This window comes from Tympanuchus pallidicinctus, unplaced genomic scaffold (assembly GCF_026119805.1).
Source record: "Tympanuchus pallidicinctus isolate F22 unplaced genomic scaffold, pur_lepc_1.0 scaffold3, whole genome shotgun sequence".
NCBI classification, from domain to species: domain Eukaryota; kingdom Metazoa; phylum Chordata; class Aves; order Galliformes; family Phasianidae; genus Tympanuchus; species Tympanuchus pallidicinctus.
Window position 1 is genome coordinate 103,783,745 of NW_026294747.1, and position 25,076 is coordinate 103,808,820.

The 25,076-nt window shown below is 39.1% G+C and overlaps 1 protein-coding gene across 4 annotated transcripts in view; it reads right to left on the minus strand.

Annotated features, from left to right (window-relative positions):
• Positions 1 to 25,076, minus strand: part of TRANK1 (tetratricopeptide repeat and ankyrin repeat containing 1) — a 52,556-nt gene that overhangs the window by 6,925 nt on the left and 20,555 nt on the right. For all 4 annotated transcript variants that reach the window (XM_052696767.1, XM_052696765.1, XM_052696766.1 and 1 more), the window contains 14 exons: positions 23,550 to 23,681; positions 21,611 to 21,781; positions 18,872 to 19,024; positions 18,257 to 18,508; positions 17,279 to 17,455; positions 12,332 to 15,205; positions 11,518 to 11,717; positions 10,930 to 11,067; positions 7,152 to 7,295; positions 6,311 to 6,467; positions 5,634 to 5,722; positions 3,930 to 4,033; positions 2,288 to 2,420; positions 1,182 to 1,327 (listed from right to left, as the gene is read on the minus strand). In XM_052696767.1, the coding sequence (XP_052552727.1) occupies positions 1,182 to 1,327; positions 2,288 to 2,420; positions 3,930 to 4,033; positions 5,634 to 5,722; positions 6,311 to 6,467; positions 7,152 to 7,295; positions 10,930 to 11,067; positions 11,518 to 11,717; positions 12,332 to 15,205; positions 17,279 to 17,455; positions 18,257 to 18,508; positions 18,872 to 19,024; positions 21,611 to 21,781; positions 23,550 to 23,681 (4,870 nt within the window). The remainder of the gene's footprint in view (positions 1 to 1,181; positions 1,328 to 2,287; positions 2,421 to 3,929; positions 4,034 to 5,633; positions 5,723 to 6,310; positions 6,468 to 7,151; positions 7,296 to 10,929; positions 11,068 to 11,517; positions 11,718 to 12,331; positions 15,206 to 17,278; positions 17,456 to 18,256; positions 18,509 to 18,871; positions 19,025 to 21,610; positions 21,782 to 23,549; positions 23,682 to 25,076) is intronic.

Genomic DNA, 25,076 nt, shown 5'->3' on the forward strand with positions numbered 1-25,076 from the left:
ATGGCGGGGATGGCTTGACAGTTGGACTAGATGGCCTTAGAGGTCTTTTCCAACCTTAATGACTGTATGAAATTAGAAAATAAATCAGTTCTCCACGAGGCCAAAATAGATGGTATTCTGCAAAATGAACATACACCAGTCAGTGTAGAAAACTGTTTCAAGTCTGTCATACATAGACGTTGCTGCTTACTGAGTGCCTGAGCAAAGTACCTGGCTGCATCTTTCAAAACACATACTTTGAAACATTCAGTTATTAATTACTTGTGGCTGATGTCAATTTATTAAGATACTCTATAAGCCAGTCTTGCAAAAGGATTCTCTCTTGCATGCTGAGAATGAATAATGTCCTGATGAGTGTCTCCAGTTGCACTGCCTGCTTTTCTTGTTGCATCTTTTAGCAATCAAGTGCCTGTCACCTGGGTATGCACACTGGCTGTGTGGTGGCTGTCTTTTCCACAATAATCCCTGCAATCCCTGCAGCCTGACCTGCCCTTAGAACTCAGTAGGCAGTAGCAAAAATCAGTTCTCTCTGGTTGCTCAACTCCATGAGCAGCTGTCGAACACAAAGGCTTGCCAAGCAGGATACGTCTCAGATGGGTGACACTCAACAAACTTTGAGACAAGAATGCTCCATACAAATCTCTTACAGTGAGTAAATTGTCATTAGCTTTTCATTACTATTACTTTTTGTGATAAACGTGGGAGTGCAGATCTTTGTACTTTTGATGATGAATTCATATAAATGATTTGGGGAGGCTGGTTTAAAAAAAAAATCATTAGTAAGTAAGGTGAGTTTAATGCTTGAAGCTTTGGACCAAACTATCTCTACACACTAAACCAGCTTTAGTCCTTTATTACTATTATTAGACATTTTTGTTATATTTACCATAGAAACCTAGTTCAGAGGACTGGTCAAAGAAGAATTTACATGACCAGTAACACAGGACTGGAAAAGAATTCTAGGAAAATCAAACTAGTTTCCGGGCAAACTGTGAATGCAGTAGAAAGTTTTGCACATTATCATGACCCCAGTGAGAATTCTGACAGTTAATAAATTTAACTTTATATAAAACAAAGTCACCAGCCAAAATTCTCATTAAAACCTATGGAGAACCAACTGTCTTATGCTGAGGTTGGAGATGGAAAAGAGAATTATTTTCCAACACATTACTGACAGATACCTTTCAACTGCCTTCGCTGCTTCTTCGTAGAGCTCCTCTTGACAATACATCTTAACTGCCAGATCAAACTCCTCGATTTGTTCATAACATTCAGATGCTTCTTTGTAGCACTGGTTTTTCTGATAGTACACTGCAGCATCTTTCATCTGCAATGCAGATGTCAATAGTGAAATCAAAGGGCTCTAAACAGCCAAAACTACACGAATAGAATAAAATTAGTAACTCTATCACTTGGGCGTCTCATACACAAGCACACTCTAATAAAAGGTAATCAAAGCCTTTTAACCTAATCAAGTACTTGCTAAGTAGCCACCAATAAAACTGAAGAGATTTTTTTTTTTTAATTAAAATGTAAAAAGCCTTCAAAATACTTGCATTGGAAAAATTAGAACTTAAAATTAAGGATTTACAAAGTATTTGCCATTCTCCACTGCCAGTTATTGAAAAGCACACACATACTTTTGTTGAGTTTCACACTTCTCAAAATCAACAGGAGTAAATTAAATGAGAACAGTTCCTGCTGCCTTAACCTTGCATCCTGAAGTTTGAATATTTGGGAGCAATCATTTTAAGATATTTTGGTGGAAATACACTGCAGATAGAAACAAAAACCCTCACAAGCCTAGGAAATTGTTGTTCTCAGTACGTTTCTTAACCCATGCAAATTTCAACGTTCCATTTAGACGTCTGTAATCAGTGAAGCTGCAGCATCATCACAGTAACATACGAGAGAAATAGCAGCTTGTATTTTGTGAAATCAGTCAAAAATCAACTTTCAACTGCAAAGCAGAAATGACTGATGCTGACATTCGAGGAAAGCCAAAGAAATAAATCTAGACTATATAACTGCATTGTCCTCTTCATTTCTCTTAAAGCTATTCTGTGACAAATGCTTCCTTGTGAATGTGCTCATCTTGAATGGCCTAGCATAAGGAGCTGTTTTAGTTCAGCTAATACAGGTCACAGAAAGACACTGTTGCTTTACGAGCTCTGAAACAGATCACCTTTAAAAATTCTATAGGGACGTACAAGCACCAAATTGGAGGGGAAAAAAAGCTGTAGGAAAATGAAAGAGGAGAGCAGAGTGCAGGGTAAGGATGCAATACCTTTCCCAACTTTTTACACAGTTCTGCACAAAGCCGGAACTCCTTTGACTGAAACAGACATTTCAGTGACAGTTTTGGTTCTCCACATTCCAAGTAAGTTTTAGCCAATGTCATATATTCCATCTGTTTTTCTCTGTAGAAATAAGTAAGAGAAAATTATCCAAATTAAATGAAGTTTAAGATCACAAGATTATAACAAGAATCCAACCAACACTGACATAATGCATTCCTCTCCATAATTAAACTGATGAGGCATTACTTCACAATTAGCTGGATTTTGGACAAATGCTGCTCTGCCCAGAAGGCTGTTTTCCAGAATTTCATGAGCAGTAAAAAGCTCTTTATCAAATTCTCGAACCAAGTATAGTAAAGGCTAGTATGGTTTTGATTTCTCATCTTGAGCTTAACTTGTTCCTTCATCCTTCCTGCTGTTTAGCCCCTATGTCATTAAAGACAACAATCAAATTTGTTCTGTCTTTGTTTTATATGACTAAGCCTTCTTGGTGTCCATGCAGCCTATCTTCCTCCTAAAACTACTTTGAACTCACCATTCTTGAGTCGAGAGAATCAGAACTGTACAGAGCATCTCATACCATAGAGCACACAGGAATTTTATTCATGCTTTGTGCGAGAGCATTAACATTTTTAATTTTAGAAAGCCACGTTTACAGCTTCATTATTACGTTCTGTCAACGCATCTTGTTCTACACCAACTTTCTTTGTATCATCTTGTATGTCATCCTACCCTATGTCGATTTATTTTACAAGTTATCCTAGTTAACCTAACTTCTCAAATTCTGCCCATCTGACAAGCTTACAGCCTACTAAAAATTTCAGATCTATGCTTGTACTTCTTGCCAGTGCTAGTAATATAAAACGAGCCTTTTACAAAAGCTAATCCTTAATCAATTCCAGTCATAACATTTTTCCAGATTTTCCTTCTTCTTCCCTCAGTGCTGTGTTCCTCTGCTCTGGTCACATTCTGCTATAAGCTTTTTCCCCTCTCTTACACACATCAAATCTCAAACAGTTGACTTCAGAGAACTGCAAACTTTCTCTCCAGTCCAGCCCTGGAGCAATTTTGCACAGCTGACAGAATAAATAAATGATTCATCTCAAAATCTGTCCTCTTTTTAAAACTGCTCTTTGGTTCAGATGTAGTTCAGGTTGTTTAATTTAGACTGACTCAAACACTAATTCTATTTGAAAGCTCGCTCCTCGTTAGCAGCTTTTCTTCCCAAATGTAAAACACCATCCCTTCTTCTTGGTTAAGCAGTAGGATTAATTGAAATTGAGAACTGCTGATAGTATATGCTTTCATATCTTCATCTGAGAAAAAAAACCTCTTCTGGTAATTCAAATTCTGTTGCTTTTTCTCATGGAATCCTGCAATGGTCACATTTGTTTTGGACAGCCTACAGTTTACAATTGCCTTCACTTCTTCCCAAAGGAGGCAGCAACTCAGATCCTGCAGCAGCTGTGCTGAACTTTCCAATTTCTTCACAAAAAGCTGTAACAGGCACCTCACCTACATGCCTATTCCAGGTCTCCAGTGTGGTCTCACAGCTGTGGTGGGCATCCTCCCCAGCAGCCTTTCATCAGTTTGGCACCCCAGAATGATGCCCACCCGTGTTATACTCACCTGGGGCTGCTTTTCTTCGAGTGCACTTTGAGAACAGCATCGTGTGCCAGGGCCAGCTTTGACTTCTCAGCTGCTCCTCCCTTTTGGTAACATTTGGCTGCTACCTAGAGTGAGATCACACACAGAATTTATCCATGTGCATCCAACCTGCAGCTTATCACATAAAAGCAACTCTTAATTTTACAGTCGCTGTAATGGAAAACAGAAAGACCTCAGGGTGCATGGAAGAAGGAAAAGGTGAAAGACAGCATATTCATAGGAAAAAGGAACAGCTTTAAAGTCAGTTCACATGAGACTGTGTCATAATTAGAATTACAATGAAAGCATTTTATAAAATCGACACGGAAGCAACAGAAGCAAAATTCCTGAGAGGCTGATGGCACAAATAGCACACATGATTTTGAATGATGATCCAAGTCATTAATTGGCAAGTCACCAGGCATCTGCCACGTTAAATCTATTAATAAAAACTAGGAAAAACAACTTGTGCAAAGTTAAATCAGGCAATGTGGAAAGTTGATTCATGCTTTTACCATACCAGTCCCCCTGTGTGATAAGTTAAAGGGGATCACTGAGAGTTAAATATGCACCTAACAAGGCTGGCTTATTTATCACCTTTCTCATTTTCCCACATCATATTTCTTTATTCAAACCATTCATTTTGTGTTTCATTCTGTTGGGAAATTCCACATCCCAAGCCATTTACACAGACACACTGTTGACCAGACAACTTCCTTTTGTGAGCAGAAATAGTAAAAAATCAAGGTTATGAAAAAAAGAGAATGGCAGATAATATGGGGGTTATATTTGAGGTTTCAAGATTTTTTTTTCAACTTTTTAAATGAACAATTTTCTGTCCATTTAGAAAACTGCCTTTTTTCCTCTCAGAAGAGAAAAATACCATCCGTACAGAGGTAGTTTATTATTTTAATTTTTGCCTTCTTACAAGTATCTATTTTTCAGTGAAAAAAGACTATGCTGCCATCATCAAAAAGTGGAAGTCTTCCTTCTTCTATCACCAAAATAAGTATTCAAAACTGCTTTTGCACTCTGTTAGTTGTCATGCCAAATGTGAATTGTGTAAACTAACAATTTAACAAGTAAATAAATGTAAAACCTCCACGTTCTTTAAATAGTAAGGGAATATAACAATAATTTTGCTGCACTTTTTCCAGATTTCTTGCTGTAGCAAATTCCCTTAGTTCTGACATGTTGTTCCTCAATATGCATTTTGTATCCATCCCTAATTACTGTTAAAAAAACAAACAAACAAACGTAGAAGAGCACTGAGATCATCCCCAAATCAATACACTTCAAATAAGTGCCTACAGGAATCAATGTGTAATGATAGTGCCATGCATGTGGTTTAGATTCACAAGCTCCAGCACTTTGTATTGTTGCTGACAACTGTTTCCAATCATCTTCAATTTGTGCATATTAAAAAGTTTCCCCCTCCCTGCCCTGCACGTTTCTGTCTGTAATTTACAGACAACAGGCTGCTCTCTCCTTGCTTATTTCTTGCAAGTTGTTTATAATTTGTCTGCAGACATCTACAGAATCATAAACCAACAAATAAGAAAAGCACTGCAATTGAGCCACTGAAGGTTTACAAATAGTTTTACAGATGTACAAAATAAAAAAAAAAAGGAGGTTTCAGAATAGGCAAGAATCCTTATTTCAGCACATGCTACCACGTGCTCTTACCTCCCAGAACTGGTGTTTAGCATAGTAATCTCCCTGTGCAATCCATTCTTCTGGAGATGAAGTTTTAGCAAACATGCTATCATCCAAATCTAGAACATTATGGGAAAAAAACTGTTGTGTTAGAAGAGATAAATAGCAGAAATCAGTTGTTATGCACGAAAGCTAAGCACAAATATCTCCTAATATTCCAAATTCTATGTTTTGTGCTCACATCAGTAATGGTAACTGTGAGTTAAATAAATTTTTATCTCTTCCAGTCAGTCCTGGAAATAAACAAATAGTTTTGAAAAGCCTATAAAAATTCTGCTTCTTAATGGATAAAACTAAGTAAATCCACTGTCTTTATAGAAACCAAATTCTCTGATTTGGTAAATCTCTTTCAGCCAGCATGGTAACCCAAACTACCTTTAGTTCTGTGCAGGAAAAAATTATACCTATGAATTAGCAATTCTATTATTTATTAACACATACAAATGATCTTTAGAGCCCAAACAAGTAAGACCCACTGAAATCAGTGAACATTTGCAAGGGCAATATCAAAGCAGGGCAAAATCAATGGTCCCTCCCAGAGGGACCAAAGAAATTAACATTCTTTATCATACAGCTTGAAAGCAAGAAAGCATTCAGTAGGTTGCCTTGTATTAAACTCTTTTATGGAAGCTTTAGTATAACTTTACCTTTATTTTCATCTGTTTTGACAACTTGAACAAATCCTCTTTTGATGAAATACTTAAAAGCTGGCGCTCGTTTATCACTGTTTTCATCAAAGATCCAAAGATTGACCCTGGCTCTTGTAATGGCAGTATACAATTGCTTCAGTTCTCCATTCAGCATCTGAAGCAGAAATCACCACACACACACACAAATAAAATAGAATAAAATAGGGCAAAGTTTAAAAATAATAAAATAAATGCCAGATTACCTGATTTTTTATGAAGTGTCATGCTTTGCAGTTTTAAGAAAACAATGAATATGTACACAGAATGACAAAGAAAGTACCTCCAACTAAGCAAATCTAAATATGAAATACATGATTTTTTAGATACCTAAGCAACTATTCATACAATATGCAAGCAACTATTACCAGGAATCCAGTAGCTGCAGGTGTGACAGTCTGTATTGTTTCTAATCAACTGCACATGCAATTGCTTGTTTTTTTCCCCAGTACAGTTTTGAAAATATCTGATTCAAGTGAATATAAATAAAACATCCTTAATTTTGAAGTAATGACAATGATCTGAAGCCAGATTACAGTAATAATTAACACTGACAAGAAGTTTGCTATTTGTTTTAACCGCTGTATATATACCTGAAAGTCTAGTTTTTGTTTCTTACCACATTGCATTCACAAAAAAATCTTTAGAAATCAAGTTTAGATTATACAAGTAGGAACTACCAAAAAGATAACACAACCTCAATAAACATGTAACTAAAAGATTGATGTAATTCTTGAAGAAATCTCCCTACTTTTAAGAGTTTAGTGCAGCCTTGCTATTCGCAATGTTATGAAAAACTCACCTTGTACATTTCTACGTTAAAAGAAGTAGGTCTCTTCTGCACAGCAGTAGCATCCTCTAAAGGCATTTCAATTAGCAGTTTGCTTCCTACTTGCACATCTGAATCAGGAATGTAAGAAGAAATGATTTTCCATTCTTTGCTAGCCTAAAACATCAAAAAAAAAAAAAAAAAAAAAAAAAAAAGATTACATGTATACAGCAATCAGTACTGCCCAAAAATGCAAAAGATAAGGTCATATTTTGGGAACAATAAACCCCCACAACTGAAGACAATTTCTCAATTTTCTCAAGGAAGAACCTAAAGACAATCAAAAAAGTGGAATTCCATCTCAACACATGGGATATTAGAGAGTAACCTTCAAGACACGTCTGTATCAGGTCATCATCAGGTTTTCCTGACATAACTATTACAAAATGATGTCTCCCTGAGCTTGTCAGCCCAAAACAGGGGAGGTAAGCAACTCAGCTGAACACAGAATAAAGAAACAGAGCAACAAACAAAGCAAACCTGGATGAGAGTAATTGGCTCGAGCTGGCTTCAAGCTACATTCTCCTTTCCAGCAAGTGCAGATGTCTAAGGCTGCGACAGTGGAGCATACAGGGACTGTTTGGGAACATACAGGAATCATGTCTGAATGACATGGCTCCTCTGTGTACTGCCACAGTCGTACCATGCTTCTCTTGTCATTTCAGCATACTGCTGAATTAGACATCGAAATCCAAATCACATATAGCACCACGTGTATCAGTTGTCATCATCTGATATTAAACATGAAATCCTCCTTGGACAGCTAAAGCTGCAGATACACCCCTACAGTGGATGGCTCATCAAGGAGTACATCAGCTTAACCTCACCATGGACAAGGCTCAAGCTGTGGTCCTATGGCCAAGGATTCTTCTACAAAGCCCAACACTGCAGCAGGCAGACTTACTGTGCCTGCTCCCTGCCTGGGATGGGTTTCAAAGACACTGGGAGAATGCTGACAAGTTGCAAACTGCTGTGCTAAAATGTGCCATGTAAGAAATGTTTTCATTGGATGAGCAGCTGCCAAGTTTCCGTGGTACTACAGGGCTGACAAGCTCACTGAATCAGTGAGTTGCAGACAGGCTGGCCCACAACTCACTCACTTCATCCCAGAAGCACCAAGGAAACCTGCAGCAAGCAGCAAGCAGGCAAGCAAAGACAAGCAGCTGCTGTTCTTTGGATGGTGCACTTAAGAGGCATTTCACAGAACCACTGACTCAGTAGAAAAAGGCTGTGGATTACAAAAAGGGACATCTGGGACATTACCTTTCACAAACAAATCATCTGTGGTGATTTAAATCATGATGGGCTGGAGCCCATGGACAAAACAAAGGGGCTGAAGTCATGGAGGTGGATCTACCAGTAACGTGTATAGGTTTATGTTCTCACCATCACTGTGTACATTCATGAGATCTGACCAGTCATGCAATGAATTTATTTAGGCTCAGTGTGCAGTGCTGGTGATTGCTAGTACTGGTCTGAGCCACAGGGTTGACCCTAAGTCACCAACACATCCCCCTCCTTGAAAAAGGGTTAAAGAAGAGCAAAAAGATACTCATGTGGAACATCTAAAAGAGCCTGGTTGGATTGTGAGACAGGTACATGTGAGTAAATATGAACCTGCAAATGTACACAAACTTGCTTGAACATACATTCATCATGATTCAGCACGGCAGCAGATTTCTGTTGGCCCTCTCATGCCATGTAACAAATGCCAGATCCCAGTAGCACCTTTTGCCTGATCCCCCACAAAGCTAATAAAAAGAAAATCACATTCTAAAATGTTGTGTTGATTTTATTTCCTTTTTGGTGTTCAAAGGAAAGCTGACTACAAAGTGCTAAGTTTGTGCCACAAACTTAAAAATACACTTATATGGCTAAGACAGCTTTGTTTTCTGCAGCCCAGAGCCCTAAGTGACCTAGCAAAAATGCAGGACATTTGCAAAACCCATCCTGAAATTCTGCTTACAATAAATTATCAGTCAAACCATTTCTAAGCCTGTTACAGATTATAAAATGACAGCCAGATAATGGAATAACTTTGGGTTTTAGAAGTTTGGCTAATTTTTACTTTTAGATTATTCATTTAAATCTGCATCTCGAAACAAGACTCATTCCAAATCTCATTTTCAAGCTTCATCAAAACAAAATCAAGCAAATGATAAACAGCACATAGCAACATTTGCTTTCTTCACAACAGTTCAGAGATTCACCTTTTCAAATCAGAAACCTTCAGTGTGAACTTCTCTTCCCTACTTGTTTATCTACTAAATTCAACTCAAATACTCATGACTTGCCGAAAAAGTGAATATTTATATGAAAGCAGTTCTCCTGGTCTGACATAGAACAGTCTAACTAAATTAAAAATGCCCAAAGCATTCAACTCTGTATTCTGCTATTAGTTCTTGTTTTTCTAAGCTCAGCTCACATCATTCAAAACATATAACTTCGAGAAATCTGTCATGACAGCCAGTATCGCAATGTCCCTGAATCTCAGTAAGCCACATTCAAGTCATTTACCTCAAGCTCCCTCTTTTCACCCTCACCATATAGTGCTTACTTTATGAAAAACCACCACCAAGCTGCCCTCAGTTTTAATTTATACACCTGTGGTTTTCAGTTGCTGCTAGCCATCTCTGAAACACTGTTTTGAGAGCTCTAGCCCAAAGGGTATCTGTAGAGAGATATTCACACAGAATATTTAATTGCATGGTAACTCAGTCATGGGTGTTTATGAGCCAGCAGGCATCTCCAGTAAGGATACTGGCTACTGCCTGGCCACAGAGATTCATTGATGCTTCAGCAACAAGTGAGGCTGCTGTGGTCAATAGCTCCTTGTGGGGAGCCCTGAGGTTGCATCCCTCTGACTGACAACTCTCTCAGACACATGGTTTGACTTTTGGTAGCCCTATGTGAAGCCAGGAGTTGGACTTGACGATCCTTGTGGGTCCCTTTCAGCTCAGGATATTGTATCTCCACTAGGTGCTACTGGAAAACCTGGGCAGGGTCTGAGCTTCCTGGAGAACCACAAAGGGGAAAACAGGAGTAGACAAAACTGTCAGCACCTCCAGGAAAGAAAGCCTTCTTCATCCAAGGCCATCCTAGGGAAGATGGTCTCTGCTACAGACTGTTAGACCTTCCAAAGTTTTTGGAGTTAATCCATAGACTGCTATAGAGCATACTTCCCTTTTAACACACACACTTCCACCCTTCTGAACATAGTTGTTTTACAAAACCTTCAACTAAAACAAAAACAAAACAAAACAGCATTCAATTTGTTTTAATTTGTCCCCAGCTGACAAATGATTTCAAGTCTGTAAGCTATCACACACCAAAAAAAAAATCACTCTGTGAACACAGTAGTGATGCAAAGTAGGGGATCTAATGTGCTTTTTCAGCAGCCTTGTAAAAGGTGAAAGGTATGCAGGGATAGTAGAATGTCACTCCAACTGCTGTGACCTGAACAGGTCTCAGGCAAGGAGAGACACGCTGCAGGCTAACAGTATTCTTGGCATGTGGCAGAAGTGTGATCCCTAAGGCTCTCCCTGAAATTGCAACAGCCAGTCTGAAGAAAAATTCAGAACTAAGGGAAGTCAGGCTCGTTTCATAAAACTCCGAGTCTGTTTTCTACTGTGATGAAACTACCTGTCTTCAGAGGAAACTGTGCATCCTTCCCCAGCTGGAAAGGCAAGTAGATCACGTGTAAAATCAATACGTTAAGAAAAAAGGCAGAAAAGGGATAAGAATTAAGTACCTCTGAGTCTGTGAAAAAGTTATAAAGGAGCACATCATCAAATTCCAAGCCCTTTGCTTCATAAACTGTCAGTACAAGTGCCAAACTGAGTTCCTCGGGTATCTTCTCCTTTGCTGTTTCATTTGCAACTAATACTACCTATAATAAAATATATTAATAAAAATAACATGTTAGAAAGCCACAGACAGAAGGCATACAAACATGTCAAGATAATGCAAGAGGTTTCCCAAAACCAGGCAGCATTTAACAGAGACATTCCAGCACGCTACACAAAGCTGCTCCTAGAAGACTGACAAATGTGTGGTATGAGGGGACAGCTGCAGATCTGGTGTAGGATAATTTGGAGTTAGAAAAGAATGGGACAAGAATCACATGATGCAATAAAGAGCTGATAGAGCCAGAAATGCATTAGGAAGAAAGAAAGAGAAACCAATAAAACAACTGTTTCAGAGTTTTAAAGGCATAACTTATCAGTAAAATGGAAGGGATTAAGAAAAACCCCTGTGGGCAGCCCATAAAAAGTGATGATCTATTTAGCAGCACAGCTGGAACAATCTGCAAAAAGCCGTATACCTAAGAAAAGCAAACCTGATGTGCTCCAAATTCAATAGGCTGTGTTTTCCTTTTGTTGCCCCTCAGCAGAATTGCCAGGTCACTGAAACTGCAGGACTCCAACACCGTAGGCTTTGGTCCATCAAAGAGACCACAGTCCTTTGGAAGCCGATCAAAAGATTCTGGGAAATAGTACTGAAGCAAATCAACCACTCCAGACGCAAGGCTGAGAATACCTACAGTAAGCAGAATATAGATCTTAAAGTTCAATCAGACTGTCTCATACTCACTTGCAAGAGACACTTTTAAAAGATTTTATTAAAATATTGATTTTAAGAAGTATAATTACAAAAACAAACATGAGTGAGAGAAGAAAGAAGCTGTAAGGCCCACCTCATGTTTCTGATATTTTGAGTAGACCTCATTCTTGAGCCTGTAAAGATCAGAAAGTTTGCTACAAAGACTTAGCAGCGCCCTCCTCACAAAATGAAGGTCAAATGCAAAACTAATATGACAAGTAGAAGCAGCTCATCAATCCTGCAAAACCTAGCAATTTCAGGAAGGAAAGGAAGTGCATACAAGGGCATCTGATTACCTTTTGAGAAGTTACCTTCAAACAGACAAAACATACATTAAGCATGACTGTTCAAAAAATTACAATTTTAATAACATTTGTTTGTGTTTTTTCCAGTCGCCACATCGAAACAAAAAAGCTGATCATCTGATCTCTTAAAAAACAAACAAACAAACAACCAGCTGATTGAAGATGCTTTGAAATGGCCAGTAGCAAACCTCAAACGTTAGTGACACCTGAAAATCACAAGCTCAGATGATAAATTTCATACTCTACCTGAATGAGACCTGTAGTTTTGGTACAACTGATATATCCTTTTTGGTTTTCTAACACGCTGCTTCTTGTCCACGGTGTTTTTGCTTGCATAATGGAACAGTGACCTCAGATCACTAAACCGGAAAGCGACTCCTTTCATTATGCTCTGGGCAGTGTCACCAGTTAGAAACATGGAATTGGGGTCATTGATGCATTTCATTAACAGTGCTAATTCAGCCTGTGTGAAATCCTGAATCTCATCACCATAAAACTCATGGATGGACCATGGCAGCTCCCCAAGCTTTGAGAGCCTTTGAGATAAGTTATACAGCAAGTCTTCTTCATCAAAGTAGCCTCTCTGAGACCTTATCTGTTGATAAAGACAAAAGAGGTGATAGATTTCACTTCTGTCTTCTGTGAAGTTTGGTGATCTCTTCCGGCCCAGTTTTTTGTACTGCTCCTCTGTAAGTTTACCCCCGAAGCAACTCAATGCCTCAAAAGAGCCTTTCAGAAAGGACTTTATTTCTTTCCAAACAAGTGCAGGGTTGTACAAGCTTTTACCTTTTATCATTTTTGGCCAAATTTCATTTGCAAACAAATCGTAAGTCACAAAAGTCCGAAGGTCACTCTCCCTAGAGTATCCATCAGCAGTTCTTTCCTCATCACCATCTTCGGCTTCAGCATTACCCTCTTCGTCTTCACCTTGCCAATTTGGTATCACCAACTCTTCCTGGGGACTCCAACCAACAATGGTTCTCTTAAGGCTCCCATCCTCATTCCTTGGAAAAAATGGGTCAGGCATAGATGCATCCAGTAACAGCAACAACTGCTTGGAGGTGACGAACAGTGGGAAATTTTCATCTTTAACGTCTTGTAGCCTGTGAACATTCGGCTCCAGAGGCTTGAAATGACTGGTTACCTTAGAAGACTTGCTGAGTTCAATGAAATTCTTCTGAACTTCTTGGCACAAGACGGGATTTTTTGTTACAAAGATCTGGTGCAGATGCTCCAGTCTGTTTGGTTCTTCTGAGTTACACGTTTGGTCTTCTTCACGGTCATCACACGGATTTGTTTCCGTATCAGTTGTGCCCGTAGCAACTTCTTCATCCTCAGTGTCCTGGTCTTGCTCCTCACTCACCTGCTCCTCACTCGAATCATCGCTGTCTTGTTTTTCTTCACACTCTTCGTTTTCTAACCTAGGTTTTTCAACATCGCTGCACTGTCTCTGCCGCCAAGTCTGCCTCTCCAGCAGAGGACTATTTGCCATGGTGGATTTTTCCCAGTACGAATAAAATTTCTTCCAAAGCCTATACAAGCAGCAAGTCGTCTTCCCAGTCCCACTTCGCCCAATTAAAATGATTGGTTCCATGGGCTTTGGATTGAGGTCAATTACTGCGTACTCCAATTCCCCAACTCGGAAAGGGTACTCAACAGCAGAATGTACGTCATTTATAATGTTAAGTGCCATGTTAGTACTGAAGCTGTGAAATTTCATTATATTGTATTCCATTTCTGCTGCACTGGCTGGAGGGAAATACTCAGGGATAGTATGTTCTTTTGATTTTTCCCTCTCCAAGTCTTCAACATAACAACGTGGAACACGCTTATGTGTTGTCACATTGTAGTTCTGATGTCCTTCATTTATGCCTTTGAGCTTTTTCCTTAAGATGCAAGATAACCCACGATTGTAGGACAAGCATATATTGTCCAAAACACGGTTCAGCTTGCAGTGATCAAGAACAATGGCCCAAATTCTGATCATTTCTGTGTAAACTCTTCCTGATTTTTCTAGAAGACTTTTTGTCTGTTCTGTCTCCATAATCTTTTCTGCACTCTCACTGCAACGAGGAGAAAAGTCAATCGCAAGTTCCCATAGCATTCTTGCACCTTTCCCCAGTTTGGCTTCATAAAGCTGGATATCAGCTTTTAAATGTTTCAGTGGCTTCTGAAGACCCCTAGTCCATTCCCCGTTGCCAAGCCTCTTAATTGTCATTATAGTTTTAGTTTTCAGGTAATGAGGTACATCTTTGCTGCCCAAGGTCTTCAGTGCTTCAGGAGTGCACTCTATTTCCCAAGTCATGTTATCAAACTCCTGCACATATGCCTCAACATCCAGAATCTTCTCTTCCTCTGGTTCTTCCTTCTCTCCATTAGACAGGCCCACACTAAATTCCTGCACTCCCTTCTTTTTCTCTCTGTCATCTCCTTTTCCTTCAGAATAAACTATACTTCCACCAAGCTGCAAGGATGCACTTTTTCCCTCTTCCAAATTGGTCTGGCCTGAAGATTGTTTTTGTACCACAGAATTATCCTTCCTCGGGGCATCGCCCCATTTCAATTGCTGAATTAGAGTTGCAATTTCCTGCACTAGACTTTCCTGCACAGTTAAGGGGTTGTTTATCTTTTCCATTTCTTGCTTTGACAACTGATCATTTTTTGTCTTTACAGAAGACAGAGTTTTTACATCATTACGTGCTGTGTTGCCAGATGGTACTTTCAATAAGGACCCAGAAGACGAACGTCCTCCATTCTTTGTCTGTGACACATCAGAAGCTGGAGTAGGCTTAAGTGTTTTAACTGACTGCCCTGCTATATCCTGCCGATATTTCTTCTTCTCTGATACAGCAGTATTCCAGGCAAGTAGCAGTGGGTCATTTTTCTTAATTCTGTGCCTCACGTCTCTTCCTAATTTGTTCTTTATATTAAAGTTAACATCAAATTTTGCCAATGAATCCATTATTCTCTTTGTCTGCTTTGAAAATCCTCTCTGAAAAATAACATGCATCACTGTATTTCCACTATCATCCTGTATATTTGGATTAAGATACGGAAAGTCAGAAGGTCTTGAAGCAAAGAGATCAAGCAGATAGTTCAGGATGTTTATGCCAGTGCCATCTGAAAGCAAGAAAAAAATAAATCAGTTGTATTCATTAAATAAAAAATAAATCAGTTCAACGATTCATGGTAGGCCAAGAATTTTTAATGCTTTTTTTTTCTGCAAAATCAATTTGCTTTCAAAAGATAAATTTTACATCTTGTGTTTTTAAAACAAGTTTGTTTGAAATAGCTCAAAACAGCTTTTCTAAAGTTCAGAAGAAATCATATGGTGGCAGCAAAGCTTTAAAAATCTCTAGTTTTGTAGCTGCTTATGGAGCATCAGTCAATTTAATTCCTTTTAAACTTCCAAGTCATCTTCCAGTATCAGCCCTGACAGCTACCAAACAGAAGATGGTGACTCTGGTCATCAAGAAAACAAGCAGCTCTGATACAACACTAGGGTCATCTGGTTCATTTTACTACACTACCCAGAAGGAATCTGCAGCACGTAGTTTTGAGTTACGTAACTAACCTGTGGCAAATCCCAACTATTTCCTGATACCTGAAGTTCCTAGTGCAGTTTCTTACTGAGTAAGATTAGCCTGATGCTTCTTTAGGAAAAAAAGAGAGAAAAAAAGAGAGAAAAAAAGAGAGAAAAAAAGAGAGAAAAAAAGAGAGAGAAGGAGAGAGTGCTAATGCTACAGCGTTCCAGTTTTAATCCAAATAAATATGTATATGTGTATGACTTAATCCAGATTACCTGAAACATTTATTTCCTAATGAAAACAGTAATTCATCAAAATCATTATAGAGGAATTTCACCTCAAAAACTTTGCACAGTGGAAAATACTTAGAGAAGACACCAGGTTTAAACTCTTGATTTAAAGTCTATAACTGACCTATGTTTTTAATCCCTCTAAAACTATTAATGAAATGTGCATGCTTTATAAATAAATAAATACAGTGCTTTAAATTATTTTACCCCTTCCAGTCAGAAATGCATTTTTTACTAATTTAAAATTAAACCTAAATTTGGGGCTTTATTTGACAGATTTTCAGGTTTTCTCACATGTTTATGTAAGCACTACAGTCCTTTCACTCACTCCTCTCAACAAAACTCTGCTTGAGTTACAACTGAACAAAAACAGTCAAATGGATTTCAGATGTCATTGTCAGATTTCCTTCAACGTCTGCTGATTAGCCCTGCTTTTTTCTTTGTTTCTTTCTACATACTTCATATTTAAGCCATTCCCATTTTAATACAAATTTTACAGGTTTTCAGAGAGGAGCTTTGCTTTCTAAGTCAGCTTGATTAAATAATAATACAGTCAGAAAAAAAAAAGAAAGTGATGGAAACGTTACAGCTGCCTCAACTCCATCAATCAATTGACCAGCCATTAACCCTCCTCACAGCTCCAGGCACTGCAAATTAAAAGCAGTACATATCTTCTTAATAAAGTTTTTTGTCCATACCCTTTGGCCTACAAACTCTGGGGACTGAGATATGGCCAAACATCCTGGTCTGCTGCCTCTGCTATCACATGAAATAAACAGCAGAGGAAGTGGCACTGAGCTGGACAGGTAAGAAATGAGATCATGAATCATCGTATCACAGAATAACTCAAGTCTGAAGGACATCATAAGGATGATTGAGTCCAACTCTAGGATCCACACAAGATCAACTCAAAAATCAAACTGTATGTCTGAGAGCCCTGCCAGACACTTCTTGAACTCTGGCAAGCTCGGTGTCATGACCACTGTCTTGGGGAGTTCCAGGGCCTGGCCACCCTCTGGTGCAGAACCTTTTCCAATATAAACTTTCCTTGATGCAGCTTCATGTCATTCCTTTGAGTCCTGCCACTGTCACCAGAGAGCAGGGATCAACACCTGCTCCTGCATTCCCCCTGTTAGGAAACTGTAGGCCATCATGAGGCCTCCCCTCAGTCTCAGTGGCTGAAGAAACCAAGGGACTGCAGACACTCCTCATACATCTTCCCCTCTAGATCCTTCACCATCTTTCTAGTCCACCTTTGGATACTTTCAAGTAGTTTTATGTCCTTAAGGTATTTTCAACATTTGGTGTGAAAATGAGTGATGCCTTCCTGCTAGAGATATTTGTGTCCCCTAGACTTAAGCACACAAAAACTTTACCTCTTTTATCTAAACAGATGTAGACTGCTGCATGCAAAGGAGTATCTCCTTTTACAAAGGAGACATTCTGAGGATCTGCACCCTTGGTCAGCAGCAAATACACCAGTTCAAAGTAATTCTTCTTCAGGCAGATATGGAGTGGTGTTTCAGATTTGGCTCCGGTCCCATCTGGCAAAGCTAGTGCAAAGGATATGAAAATAACAGGGGTTAAATATGATAAACCAGATCTGCAAACTACAGAAAGTGCTTGTCAGAGAAATGTACAAATTGATTACTGTGCAGGCAGAAAGAGTTTTTGAGAATGAAAATCTTCAGAATCCCCTCTGGTCTCCCAATAATTTAAGCAGCCAGTCCTCCTGTTACAGCAGAAAAACACAGGCCAGAACTTCTTCAAGTAAGTTAGTCACTGAATGAAATAAGAAATCTCTTTGCAACCCCAGACAGTCACAAGGCTGCAGCAGGACCACGTGTCCCTAATTTATAGCTAGTATCAAGTTATAACGTGAAGTGAAAAATGGCAGAGTAATTCTAGCAATAGAACCTATGCAAAACAAGAAAAATGATCATGTTCACAGTTACTGAAAAAAAGATACTTGGTCATGCCCTTGAATTCAATGAAGTAGCGAATTACTTGTGACATGACAACAGACTTAACCCCAAGACTGTGAATCACATTTTCTACCAGGCTCAGGACAGGGGAATTAAAGCTTAAGAAAACTATAAACAAGGAAACGAGAATCTTTGGCCTTTTACCTCCTAATCTAACTCTGACAGCCAAAGATTTGAAAAACATCTTCCATCCTACATAGCCCTAATAGGTTTCCAATTAGCAGGTGCAGGAAAAGGTACTACACCTCAACAAGCTTCAGCACTTACACAGAGCCACAAAAACTATGCTTTCATATTTCTGAAACTATGCTGCTCCAAACATGCAAAAGAAGGTATCTTTTTAAAAAAGTAATATCCTAATTTTTTCACCTCCTCTTTCTACCAAGCATCTTATGAGGTGGACTCGCTCATCCAGTCTGTCACACTGCTGGATAATGCTGCCAATGTCAACATCTGAAAGACTGCAGGTTTTTAAGAGTCCTCCATCTGATGTGTTTTCCCCATTGGCTTTCCCTGTTAGCAACAGCAAAACTTCATGCCACATTTGCTTCTTCAACAACAGTTTTATGATGCTGTTAGCACAGGCCTGGGAGATGTTGCAAAGCACCCCTTCAGGAACTTCTGCAAGGCAAACAGAACAAAATAACTCACTCAAAAACAGGCAGTAAAATCCATCTCAATGTAAACAAATTTCAGAATAACGAGCTCATTAAATTCAAATCACAGAACAGCAAAATTCTACACTTGTATCCTTTTCTCTTCATGGTGGCAGACAAATCATTTTGAACACTTTTATTCATCATACTGAATTTCCGTGTGTGTTATTATGGGTTTTCACTGCAAAATACAGCAGTAAAAATAAGTAAAAGTACTCAGTTCCAGTAATATCAACTGTAGAAACAAGGAAATGAAGGAAGGATAAGAGAGCAAAAGCTGTATGTTAGCATGAAAACAATTAAGATGAGAAACGGGAACTCACTGTACCTTTCATAGAAGAAAGCAGCTTCAGAAATCTCTGAAACACATCTTCCTTCAATATATTTTTGTGATGTAACCCATTTTCAAAACTGCAGAACTTGACAAACTGTTCCAGAGCATCCAGGAAAGAATCGACTACAGCTTTTCTTCTGTCTTCCTCTGCAAAACATTACAAGAATTGAAAATCCAGTTCTTCATGGTCATGTTTTCAGGGCAGGGTTGTAATACATCGTATTATTATATTTTGTATCCCAAAACACATCCGATACACTCATTAAACACTCTTTACATTAATACATCAGGCTGAAAATTGCAATAGTAGGCAAGCTGCTGTACATGCAGGCAGGACATTGCTGCCTTGCAATGGTAAGAATTTTCAGAGTAGATGACTTAAGAACAGTGACAACTTCCAGCATACATTTTTAATCAGATGCCCTGAGCTTGTCTGAATCTTCACTGGCATTTAACAAATACAGCTGAAGAGCAATTTGCCCTTTTAAAACTAAACCAAAAAAAAAAAACCCCAAAAAAACCAAAAAACAGAACACCCAACAAACCCATCACAGCAAAATGACACCTACAGGTTTAAGATACTTGGGTAATGCAAAATTGCTGATTCTAAATCATGTCCTGATAACAGTTTTTAAATGAAAGACTTGGCATGAATTTCCTGTAACTTTCAGGGAATTTAAGTACATCAAAGATAGACAAAACAGTAGCCTTCCCCCCTCGGACAAAGCAAAGGGTAAGTTACCTTTTTAGCAACCAGAATTATCCCCAGGGGTAAAGCAGTGACTTGCTCTCCAGTCTCTTGCTTTACATTAAGCCTAGAAAACTCCTGGGGCTGCACATAGGGGAAAATAAACTGACCCCCAAAAACATGCTGAGATACATGGAATGCCAACTAAAACAGTTACCTCTATAAGGGCAGCGTTGTAAACCTGAGAACCACTGAGCTAAGACCTGCTCTAGGAGAAGGGCAAAAGATCTCTACAGTAAAGAAAGAACTATGGGCATCTGCTTGCCAGGAGCCAGAAAATGCAACTGCAATGAAATACAAAGACTTCCAGTAAACTTGTACGTAATACACACGTGAAATCAGAAATATAGTCTATAAGTTTCACCTTTTCCTGACTTTGATCTGCCTGTGTAAGTCTTTTCCTTCATGTATGCCCTAAGAGCTGCATAACACAAATAAGTATTGGTTTGAAAAGGGCATGCTTTGAGTTAATATGGTAACACCACTAATACAGACATTACCTTGGCTAGGAAAACACGATCAGGCACCAAACCAACTCAGAAAGACTGTACTGAAGAAATGGTTTTAAGAAGAGCAAAATCCATGTTTGGGGCTTAATAATCTTCTTTTAAACCTTTCCATCACTTGCCACCTCAGTTCCTGAACCTCTTAAGTTCTGCAGGAACATCCTACCTAACTGGTAAGTCAGCTCTCATGTGGACACACAGAAGAGCTTCTCCAAACAGACTTCTACAATTGGATCCTTTGCTGAAAGTGTCTGTGCTCCCCCTCAATCTCCTTCAGAGCTAGAATGTAAGTACCAACCAAGCTGCCATGCTGCCAAGACAGCACTTTCTGCAGTAACCCTTCAGTGCTGTGGGAAGACAATTCTCCATCTCATGTCCTAACCAGCATCTCCCTGAGTACACCGCAGTACTCGGAGAGAGGTGCAGCTCAGGCTTATGCCATTTGTTGAAAAAGACAGGAAATTATCTATGGGTTTGTCAGTACTGATAGTTTGACACTGAGGTCTTATTGTACAATTCGCACGCTTTCTGATTTATTGATGTCAAAGCAGAATTCCCTGTTATTTGGGCAATCATGCACTAGTTTCTAGAACAGAAAGTTACAGAGAACTGAGTCCTTCTCAGAACTGATGGGCATTTATAAGACTAGACTGAAAACCAGTTTAATTTGTCAATTCATCAAACTCTATGTTAGCACTGGGAAAATTAAGATCAGCACCTTTCTATAAGACAACTGGTCTTTCACAAACTGCCCAGAAATAACAGTAATAGTTTTAAAAATAATTTGCAGTTTGCCCTTACTACAAGAGTGCAACTAAATTTTAGGTTCACTGCTTTGGTTATGGGAGGCTCTCCAATAGTCCACTCTGCTGTTCTTGTCCCTTCTCATGTGAAGAGATTTTAAGTTTCCATATAACACAGGAGTTTCAGCTGCATGTCACCCATGTGGAGCAATGACGACTAAAACTTTCTGAGCAAGGAGGATCTCTCACTAAAACATTTTGTTTTCAAAATAGGTCATTATCTTTTCACAGACCAGTTCATCACTTCAGGCCTCCTCTTTTTGGTCAACGCTTTTTCTTTATTTAAATAATTTTAAATATGTCATGGGTGTTTTTACTAAATGCTTCATTTCCCAAACACTAAAGTGAAGCTAAGTGGTCAAAACTGATAAAAGGATCAAAAAGATGCAGTTTCTATGGCAGGAGGGGAACCTTGTGCTAAGGAAAAAAAATCCAGCAATGGCTTATAATAACTTGCAGCAATTTGTAATTACTTACTGCATGATACATTAAGAACGTTAGCTGGACAGCAGACACCTTCAAGCAAGGACAAAATGTTCAACGTTGTCTCACCAGAGTGACAACACATACAGAAAGTTACATAAATTCCACCTACTATTGCCAATGACCAATAAAGCAATTTTGCATCCAAAGGTTTTAATTTAAGAACAGAAGAAGCACCGAGTCCACACAGTACCTTCCAGTTCCACAGAGGAGGAAGTGTGTTTCTCAATGTGACTGCTGACTGCTTTGACAGCATCAAAGTTTTTATTCTTTTTCAAAATATCTATGACGCTTCTTGCCCGTGCATCTGGAATGGTGGGATCAGCCCCAAAATTCAGAAGCATGAGCACATCTTCTGTTTGACCTAAAGCATTATAAGAAAAAGCATTAGAGGGGGAATAATTCTCATTGTTCAGGGGCTGCTGTGTTTTGTTTTCTTGTTTTCAAATGTGGCACAATTTCTAGCACACACACACATATATATATATATACTCACATATATATGTAAAATTCATCCAGTGTCTTAAGAATTGTTAGCTATTATACCAGAAGAAACTCAACAAACTGTTAAAAAATAATTATAAACTCTCTTTGTTATTGTAAATTGGGAAGTGGGAGCACTGAAACACAAAGTGATGGGGTGCCTCAAGAGCGTGCCGTTGATCAGAGGCAGTATGTCAAAAGCCCCTCCTTTCCTATGCCCCCATCCTTTCTCCAGTTTTTAGGCAAACTGCTCTGTACATAAAGAAAAAGCAAAACAGGAGATTTTTCTATTATTATTGTTATTCTGTAAGTCACAAGGTGACTTAACAAAACTCTCTATTTCACATATTCAAGCATGAATATGTACATCTGTGTACTGATTTTCTTTCCTGTGCAGCAGAAAACACTTTTGTGGTAACAAGCCTTGTAACAAAGATTCCTAATGTAACTAATGGCGTCATTGCTTTTAACAGATGTCACTTTAAGTGCTTTGAAATGCTATACAGAATTACAGAACAAACAAAGACAAATATAATAGTGACTGAAAGTTTTGACACATTGTTTAATAATTATTCTCGAAGATGAGAAGCTTTCCTCTTACAACTTCCCACTGCACTTCACAGCCCTGCAAGCAGCCGTACTGATCTTCCAACAGAACAGCTGGAGGAGCACAGGGACACCAAATCATGCAGTGCAAGGGAAGATGAAGAAACGCTGAGCAAAGAATTGGTAGATCATTACACTTCCCGAAGCACAACTCCACAGAACACAATCTCTTTAATTGCATGCACTGAAGAAAAAAATCTGGATGAGAAAAGAGTGATGCAGACTAATCCAGCTGCCATGCTTTGCCTGTGCAAGTCTTACTATTCAAGCCAACTTAGGAATTATTTTTTGTTAATGAGTGAAAGCAAGGGTTTTAATATATTTATGAACATATCTCTAAATATGTACATGGCCTCTTCCAGACACACAAGAGTCTTATAGTAAAAGATGTTGCAAAAGAAGTATGACTTCTTTCCAGGAAACGAAATTTGTTAGATAGGGACTGTCTGCATCTCATTCATACTATTAAAGAGAGCCATCAGAATATCACTGTGCTCAACGACCTCGAAGAGTGCAATTATCTTGGCGTTGATGCTTGTTTCCTGAGGCCACCTAGTGGACAGCATAAGAAATACAAGGTAGAATGCCAGGCTAAGTTAATGTAAAAGACACCTGACCGAAAACTTGAAGGACACCGTTTCATTTTTCATCTCTGACAAGATACACTGCTACTTAGGTTTTAAAGCTTCACCTGGTCAAAACAAAAAAAGAAGCAAACAAGAGAACGGAAAGATAGGTCTCTAGGAGGTCAAGGCATGTTTAGATTTAAAAGGTAACTAAAAACTGCAGGGTACTTACTGGAAAGTCATAACCAATCAAATCAAGAAGCAAAAATTTAAAAATGAAATATACAGACTTATAAGGGAATTACTGAAATGCTTATATTTAAGTTATTATGTTCAGATAACAGGACTTTCTCATTTTCTTCCTTGTATGTAGTAGTAAACACTGGGGTCTGAAATTCTCTGTCATTCTTCATTTTTCCATAAGGAAAAAAAACAACAACACAGGAGTAAGAATAAAGAGAAAGGAATTGCATTTACTGCGTTTCCGAGAATAGTCACTGGAAGATGCCACAATGTGCAGGAGAGTGCATCCATCTCTGTCTTGCTGGTTGATTCTATCCTTCAAGTCTGGCCTCTGAGACAGTAACCATCTGAAAATATGGTTCTTTTCTGAAATGATAAAAGAAAACATTTGTTATAGTAAATAGATGCAGAAGAAATAGATACTGGCTTTCCCCCTATGGAAAGTAAAGATGCACCTGTATGAAAGCTTTTCTCATACATGGGGAGTAAGGGAGGTAAAAAAAATAAGCAAGAGAAATGATACCATGAGCCAGCTGCATTGTGGGAGACCCGACACTAAGTTCTCACTGATTCTCAGCACGCATTGCTTACTTGACTCATGAATCTTCAGCACATACAGAAAATGTTGTTCCACACTGAGGTGGCAGGAAGAAATACTTAATTTTTGTCAAAGTTGGCATTCCCAGGATCTGAAAGAACCTCAATCACACAATAGCTCCAAAACACAGAAGAGAATATCCATTTAGGTTTTTATTGCTAACAAGCACAGATAACGAATAATTACAAAATTCTTAAAAATCACAGAATCATAGAACGGCTTGGGTTGGAAAGGACCTCCAGGATCACGTCAACAATTTACGGGCTGGTTCTGGCATGTACCAATGCCTCTGTCAATGGCTGAATCCCTAGCAATGCCACCCAGTTGGCGAGCTTCCCTACTATCTAGCCACACGCTGTTGGCCCCATTGTCCCAGCATCGAAGTAACCAAATAGCAATAGGCTCATTTGGGTGACGTGAGAAGTCTTTTCTCAGACCTCGAATTTCATTCATTCTCAGAGATCAATCAACAAGGGTAACAATATCTTGCTCACCTCTTCCAGGACTTTGTGTTGGTGACCATGGTCTTATTGAGGGCCCCTCCCCTGGGTTCAGGGGTATTTCTCCCAGATCTCGGAGCCACTCCTCTGGACCTCTTTCCTCCTCTTTCTTGTGTTCTGAGTCAAGATTCGTTTTTGTTCTCCATCTTGTTACAGGGGCGACTGACATCTGCTGTGGTGCCTCCTGTGGTTGATCAGGCTGATCAGTTCTGATGCTCTTACCCTCTAGCTCTGCTTGGAGTCTGTTTTGTTTGATTATGAGAGTATTTAGCTCAGATTGGAGGTCTCGCTCAGTTTGGAAGGTGTCGAGTCTGGATTGGAGGGAGTCTCGCTCGGATTCGAAGGCATCTCGTTGAGATTGGAGATTCCTTCTCTCAGCTCGAAGATTCTCCCCTTCGGCTTGGAGACTTTCTTTCTCAGCTCGGAGACACTCTAGCCAGGTTTATGAGATTCTCTCTCCTGGCTAGAAGACTCTCCTTCTCAACCTGGAGATTCTCTGTCTCGGCTCGGACTCTCTCCTGGAAACTCTCCTTTTCAGCCTGGAGACTCTTTCTTTGGGATTTCAGGGAGTCTCTCCCAATTTGGAGGGCATCTCTCTCGGACTTGAGGATATCCCTCTCAGATTGGAGGTCTTTTCTCTCAACCAGGGGACTCTCCCGCTCA